Source organism: Pygoscelis adeliae, unplaced genomic scaffold (assembly GCF_000699105.1).
Source record: "Pygoscelis adeliae isolate BGI_AS28 unplaced genomic scaffold, ASM69910v1 Scaffold445, whole genome shotgun sequence".
NCBI lineage: Eukaryota > Metazoa > Chordata > Aves > Sphenisciformes > Spheniscidae > Pygoscelis > Pygoscelis adeliae.
In genome coordinates this window covers 118,989-126,735 of record NW_008824894.1, presented here as the reverse complement: position 1 = coordinate 126,735, position 7,747 = coordinate 118,989, and the positions used below count along the sequence as shown (strand labels likewise).

Sequence of the window (7,747 nt, the reverse complement as noted above, 5' to 3'; positions counted from 1 at the left end):
CATTGTGATACCGTAGTGAACATTGTGACTGGTTCGGTAAATTCTGTGTTGATTCTGACAAGTTTGCACCTAGATGTCTTGGTACTGAATGGAGTCCAAAAGCTCAAGTGGATGGGTATCGTGCATCTCATGCCCTGCTTCTCAGACAGCTGCTCTGTCCCTGGCTTTCTAAGGCAATGGCTTTTCAAATGGTTTTGCGAAATAATAAAAGAAGCATTCCCATTTACAAAGATTTTTATCTGGGGATGTTTCAGTGAACAACACTTATTTGTTCTTCTTTGCCTTAGCCATAAGATCCATAAGGAAAGTATTTAAAAATGCAATTTGTTCAGCAGTTTGGGCAGCTGCGTATATAGTGGGCTAACTGCTGTGCGCTTCATGATACTGTGGGCTTTGCTTTTGTCAGTACCCACCTGGCTTAGGTGGCTTCTAAAAAGGCTTTTTTAAATTTAAAAAAAAAAAAAAAATCCTATTAACAGCCCACCAAAATGGAAGTTAAGGCTTCATATCCTGGGTTATGATCTGGCCTTTATTCATTTCGTTATGGACAAAGCTCCTGCTGTGAGCAGTGCTGCCAGGATTTACAGGCTGAACTCCGTGTCTCTGCTGGTGTGAGCTCAGACAGATTGTAGGAGTTGCCTGATGTGTAATGCAAATTAATAACAATGAAATTTTTGCTAACTGTATCCGGAGATCTTTCCTTGGTGCTAATGAAGCTTTGTTGCATGTAAAAGGGAGCAGCCTGGATGCTGCCCACGGGCCCTTTGGTCCTCCCGAGTATGCACAAACAATGCATTTTCCATTTTGTTGTTTGAATTTTATCATTGAGTAAAAACAAAAGTTGATTTTCTTGCTTAAACAAAAATACTGCTTCAGGTGAAGTAAAGCACTTGAATATTCTTGGGCTTTAATCCTTTTGTTCTAATTAACACAAAATGCAAGGAACAAGAGGCTTCATTTTGGAACTTGGGCAGCTGGAGGTTTCTTATATTAGCACAACTGAACAAAGCGCTGCGATCTGTACGACATTGCCTGTTACTGTCGGGCTTTTTAGTTGAAAGACCTGAACAAATTAGCCATGGGCTTATACTTCTGGATGGTGTCGGTGAACTGCATCTTCATTTTTGGTGAACTAAATATTTAGCCTCAAAATGTTGCCAAGCTCTGTGCTTTAAGTCTTTATGATTTTTAAACGTATTTTGTACCAGGCAGGTGTTAGTCATGTAACTCAGTTGCCCTGATGGGTGATCAGACAACACATTGAGAGCAGTGTCGTTGGAGAGCTTAGAAGAAGTAAATATTGCTACGCTTTTTAATCCCCTGCAGTAAAACACAGGACCAGTACCGTGAGTTTTGTGACTGTGCAAAAGTCCAGTTTAAGAGTCTGTATTTGTAAAATAGTTATTTGCAAGGCACTGCATGAATTTAAAGCAGAATTTTTGTTTTCAAATGAGACCAGTCCTATTCAGGTTTTTTAACAGAGCCGTTAATATAGATCTTTATCTACAAGAGAACTCCAGTGGTCTTTAAATAGGGTGATGTCTTTCTGAGCAGCCGGTGAGTAGGTTGCACAGACGTGCATGCTTCCTGGATGTGAAATACGCCGTTTTATTTCATGGGCTGATTAGACATTGCTAGTTCTCACACAGATTGTGGCGGTGTTGTGATTTATATTTATGAAGCAGATTGGAATGGTACAACTCTCATTCCCAGCCCAATCTTCTAAAAAATCCAAAACACGCTTTTTGCCTGTACCAAAACAAACAAAAAGGACTCAGTAAGCAATGCTGGCCTTTTAAGACTTTTTGAGATCACAATTAATTAAGGGAAGTTTGCTTCCTCCCAGGTTGCTTCATCCAGCTGTTTTTAATGGAAGTCTTGAGGCTGAATTATCCCAGGAGTTATTCCTCCACGACATCACTCCTTGGTTCAGGCTTTTCCGTGCATGAGCAAGTAATTCTGACAGTGTGCTGCTTTTTTTTTTTTTTTTTTTTTTAAATCTGGAGTCAATTTGCAAAGTTATGAATTACCATCTCCCCTCCCAAAAAGAGATGATTTGACTGGCAAAGGAGCAAATCCCCAGGAAATGGGGAGCTGCTGCCTCCAGCAAAATACACTGTCATATCACTGAACTGTGGCCCTCATGCTGCTTGCTGCCTTCAGAAAAGAAATTGCTTTTTTATTTTTTCCAGGAAAATGAAGGCTGTCTGCCACACTCATCTCTCTGTGTACCCCTTCAGCAAATTATCGTTAGCTGACCTTGTCCTTCTGCTGTGAAACAAGGTGACCTGACCCATTTCAGGTGACAGAGACCTGACTGTGAGAATCTTAAAACTGAGCCTTCTGTGACCAATTAAAATTAGTTATGAATAATAATAATATGTCACTAGTTGCTAAATTGTTTCTGCTTTCTTTCCATTCTCATGGCGCAATCATCTGTCCCAGCCCCAGGTAGCAACGTCCGCTCACCGGAGACCTCACTGTACTCCTGAGTGATGGAGAGATGAGTGACCTTTAGCACCTCTCCCACCCCCATGTGAAAAGGAGGAAAATAACACATAAAATGATCTTGTCTTGTACGAGGAGGCTGGCTCGGGGGTAGCCAGGCTAGCTGGAGGGCATGACACTTGCCTTCCCAGCCGTAGCAATCTGGTGCTTGCTGCGGTGTAGGTGTGCTGTATGGTGACGGTCATCACCGCTCCTATCCTTTGGAGCCAAACAAATGATGGCCAGGAGGGCTTGAACCCTGTCGAAGCGAGGGAGATGAAAGCCTCGCTGGTTCGTTTGAGGAAGGGAGAAGTGGAGAGCACCTTAAAAGGCCTTTTGGCTCGTGTAAGGAGAGGGCAGGGTGTCTCCCAAGCACAAGCGCCTCAGATTTCTCTCTGCAACAGGCACGTGTGGGCTTTGAGTGCAAAGACGGGTACTGTTGTTCATGATGGTTGTTGGTTCTGCCTTGTAAAGGCATTAACTTCTAAAAGGCTCGTTAGCTGTCCAGGCTCCAAAAGACCACGCATACAGCTCTTGCTTTTTGTGTGCTCTGTGTTTCAGTAGCTGCTGGTCTTACCTTGCTCAGCTTGGTTTCAGCTGGATGCAAGCCCTAGTGTCATCACCTGAGAATCCCGCTCGGCTCCTATGCTGAGAGATGTGAATTTTCTTAGTGTTTGAAGAGATGATAAAAGTCAGCTTGCCTGTGGGATAGCCGTATTTGTCCCTCCAGGTTTTCTATGCCGGTCTGGGGCTTCCTTTAAAAGTTATTTCAATACATGAGAAATTTCAAACATTTCACAGAAGGCGGGGTAGCGTGGAAGAGGAGGAAAGGAGTCCGTAAGCAATGAAGGACTTCTCCCTTTCCAAAGGGGAGGCTTGTTTGTACGGTGTGAGCAGTGTGCTCAACCTGGAGGAGCGCAAAACAGTGATGTAGCTTTCTCTGCACTTCTCACTGCCTTTCCCCTGGCTTGTGTTTGAGGCCTTCCCCAGGAGAAAGGACAATAACTTCTCAGGCTCTTTCAGAAACAGGTCTCTTCTAGCTGGTGGCTGGGTGCCAGGGTACCGTTTTGCAGGAGGACTGGCTGTGTTTTGTAGAGCTCGGAGCAACCCAACCATGTAAATCCCCTGTCTTCCCCATAAGAGCGGATGTGGTGCTGCTGGAAAGGGCATCCTCTAACAGACTCTGGAAAAGCTTGGCTCTCACTAGGGGAGATGGAGCAGCAACAGGAGGCAGTTTCAGGCAGCTGCTGGATTTACAAGGAGAGTTCTGACTCGAATGTGAAATCAGGGTCAGAATGCATGCTTGAATTATGGTCGTGGTAAGAATTGCAGTCCTCTGTCGCAAGGTGGGAGGGAAAGCCTGGTTGCTGAAGGGGAACCCCCGGGCTGTCTGCCTGCCCGCTGTCAGCTTGTTTCAAAGTGCTGGTACAGGTCGTAGGCTGCAACTGATTTAGGGAAAAGGCTTATGTGTTAGTCAAAGCCATTTCCCTGTAAGTAACAGAAGGGTACTTTCTGGTAAGTGTTTTCTGACTAAAAAAGTAGTAAAAACATCCTATGTGTTGGGATCTGCACAGGGGCTTTTTTTTCATATACATTTTTAAACACCCACACGCACACTGATAGAGAGCTTAACTTCATTTAACCCCAGGTGTGCAATTGTATTAGATAATAAACAACTGTGGTTGGTGTTTTGCAGTCTTGCCTGTTCAGGACTCTGCTGTGTTTTTTCTCTAGGCTACAGTAAATGCTCGCCCCCAGCGCATTCTCGACACCTCCTCGCTGACTCAGTCTGCCCCTGCCAGCCCCACCAACAAGGGCATGCACATCCACCAAGTGGGGTAAGCTCCAACGTTGCTTTCTAGCACTTTCGCCATAGTGTGTTTAGGCGCTCCCTGCCAGTCACCATTCAGGCAGCAGTCCCAGTTAACTGCACCAGAGTTGAACCAGCTAAGGTCTCGGTAGCTTCTTGTTTTAGCACTGGTAAGGTGTTCAGAAACAAAAGCTCTGGGAAAAGGTGGGGAGTTTCTTCCTGTATTTCCTTCTGGGACAAAGACTAACAAGTTGCACTAATTATCTAAAGATGAATTGAAAGGAAGAGCTAACTCTTGCTGATTTTACTGATGCACTCTCGTCTGACCTGTGTGGTATCCAAATTTCCCATTGAAGTCTAATCTGTATTTTCTGCACTTTCAGCTGAGAAAAGTCAGGGTTATCTGATGATCAACAAGTGATGCCTAAACTGCAGTGAAATTGAGATAATGGTATGGGCAAAGCTAGGATTTGAAAATGTGATTATTTCCCAAAACCTGCTCTCCAAGAGAAAACACCAGGCTTTAGATCTAGCAGCCCCGTAATCCATGTGCACCAGTATAAGAATCACAATTGAAACAAAGGGCCCAGAACTTCATGGTGATTTTTTTTTTTTCAAATGTTCTCTGATAGTATAATGTAACTGTGGAATAAGATAAATCTCAGTTTACATGTAAATTAAAATGCTTTTCCGTGGGCTGACAGGACTTCCAGTCTCCCCATTGAAATACAATGGCTAGTCGGTGAGCCTTAGGTCAGACTTCGTGACCTGTGGGCGTGTGACTGTTGGACCTGTAGGTTCTCGAAATGTTAATTTTCTTATCCTCAATCTGGAGTTGGTGCAGTCGAGGTTCACTCTTGTTTTGGGGTTTGTATGTCTTTTGGAAGGGATGGGGGGGTCGTGTTCTTTTGTTTTGTTTTTGTAGAGGAAGCACAGCAGTGAGTGTAAATCTTATAAGAAGGAAACAGAGTAAAAGTAACGTAATTCACATGCCAAGAGTCTCATGTCCAGTGATACCTAAATCCTTCCCCCTTTTTTGATCTTTAGAGGGTCACCTCCAACCACTAGTACAAGCAGCTCCAGCCTGACAAATGACGTGACAAAACAGCCAGTCAGTCGGGACATCACATCTGTAAGACCTGCCAATGTCGGCAACGTGGGGGTTCAGTATACTCCCCACTCCCACCAATTCCCCAGGACGAGAAAAATGTTTGACAAAGGGCCAGAACAGGTAAAGAGACTTGCCTTTCAGATCTGACTACTTCCCCGCTCCATTGGGTTTTGTTATACATTCTGTTCTTTGTGTTTTATTTCTACGTATCTCTTGTTTGCTTCTAGCTGTTGTTAACTCCAGATTGGCTTCCTCTAACCAGTAAAATAAAGATTTATTAATTTTTTTTCTTCAGGATAAATTTTGTTTTGTAGCCCTTGATAGGGCATTATTCACTTCTGCTGCTAAGAAGTGTTTAATCAGAGTTGATTGCTTATTCTTTCATAAACATTTGTTTACTGGAGTGATAGTGCAGTGTCAGACCTGTGACCCTCAGATGCTTTTTCTCCAACCTCAGCAAAGCAGGGACCGAGGATAAAAAAGGGCAGATTCCTCTTCCTTGTACAAACTGGCATTCCTCTCGAGAGACTGATAGGTGCTTCTGCACCGGAAGATTCACCTTCTTTCCACCACCCCGCACCCGCTCCGTGCTTGGCAGCTCCTCTTCGCTATGCGCGAGGGAGGATGTGAGCCCAGACTATTACTAGGAAGACCAAAGCTCATCACAGGTCGCCCTGCTGGAAGAGAGCTGTCAGTTAAGAGCTGGGAGGACCTCTGGGAGGAACAGCAGTGACTCCTCTTTTTGGCATGCAAGCAAGTCAACAAGGGTTTTGCATACGTTGTACCATTCTGAAGACAGTCATCAGGTACTGGGCATTCTTCCATTTACAGGAGGACTGATGTGATGCCAAGTAGAGCAATCAGTCAGATTTTAGTATGCACAAAGGATTCTGAATGTCACCTTCAGGAGACTTCAGATGAGTCATGTCGGATGAATATGGTTGAGTCCAGGCACACTTAGACATGCTTGTGGCCATCATTTGAAGATAGAGACTATTACTTATCAATGGTCAGCATTCTTCAGGATTCAGCCATCTGACAATAGTTTTGTGTCTGCCTCTCCCTCTTCTTCAGCGCATTTCCAGGATTTTTCTGGTGCTGGCTCTGCAGATGGGAGGAAACTGAAAAGGCAGCAGGTGTGTTCTGCTGCCTGTACTAATGCACAGAGCATGATGGGGGAGGACGTTGACCCTCCCTTTCTCCTTCCTGGTACTATAAAAAGGAAGAATTCTTCCGTCTGAAGCAGTGGGGTGTGTGCATTGCAGTCCACAGGACAAGTGGATGGAACAGCTTTTGGGTGTTCTGACTACTGAGAAGTAACTGCTCTTCACTTAAATTGGCATTTCTCCCTTTCTTTAATGAGTGATTTCAAAGAAGCTACTGGAGGTGGAGAGTCAGTTCTTTTGTGTGATTACAAAAAAAAAAAAAAGTTGAAGCCTTAGCAGGAACACCTTCACTTCTCATGGGGATGGCAGCACTAGGCTGGATCATATTTCTGAAAAAACGGATGAAACCTGGTTGAATGGAACGGTCTTTCTGTTTTCTTGTTGGATGTCTTGTGCTTTGTAACAGATACTCAGTGTGTATATGCCCTTGATCTGAAGCTGTGTCTGGCTGTGATTTATCCTGAATGACCTTCACTGCTCCACTGTCTCTCATGCCAGATGCTTGGGAGACCATGAGAAAACTCATCCTGGGACTTCATTTTGATGATGCACTGATGCTTTAGCCCTGATTTATACGGTAGCCTGATTATGTCTTGTGCTGTGCAGATGAGGGAATTTGCGCGTTTCCAAAGAGTTAATGTAATGACATTGATCTTAAAGCTAGATGTAAAAAATGTCACATCCTTGGCAATGTGTTTGAGCTTTTTCCTGCCCGGTGATGTGTTGAAGGCAATCTGGGTATTACTATGTATGCATCTTGCCCATGTGAATGGGAGGGACGTGGGTTAACATCCTGCTCTCTTTCTGGACAGACTACTGACGATGCCGATGATACCGTTGGACACAAAAGTTTCATTTCGGCCACAGTGCAGACGGGGTTTTGTGACTGGAGTGCGAAGTATTTTGCTCAGCCAGTCATGAAGGTAATACTTTGTTCTCTCTGTGCATGCTTGCTGAATCATGGCACTGCAGCTCTTGAAAAGTGCTGGTGTCCTGAGTGTAGGCTAGTGGCTTTCTCTATTCTTTTTGCCTTCCTTTTCCTTCAGTCTGGGGAGGGAAAGGAATGGACTTACTTGCATCATGCTGCTCTGGGGAGCTGCGTGACCACTGTACTTGTAAAGTAAGAGGGGAGAAATCATCGGAGGGAGCTGAAGAGTTAGTGAAGACGGGACA

The 7,747-nt window shown here is 44.5% G+C and overlaps 1 protein-coding gene across 2 annotated transcripts in view; it reads left to right on the top strand.

The window, feature by feature from the left end:
- RPTOR (regulatory associated protein of MTOR, complex 1) overlaps window positions 1-7,747 on the top strand; it is a 162,328-nt gene that overhangs the window by 119,663 nt on the left and 34,918 nt on the right. For both annotated transcript variants that reach the window (XM_009324534.1, XM_009324533.1), the window contains exons 22-24: window positions 4,222-4,325; window positions 5,345-5,528; window positions 7,387-7,497. In XM_009324534.1, coding sequence (XP_009322809.1) covers window positions 4,222-4,325; window positions 5,345-5,528; window positions 7,387-7,497 — 399 coding nt within the window. The remainder of the gene's footprint in view (window positions 1-4,221; window positions 4,326-5,344; window positions 5,529-7,386; window positions 7,498-7,747) is intronic.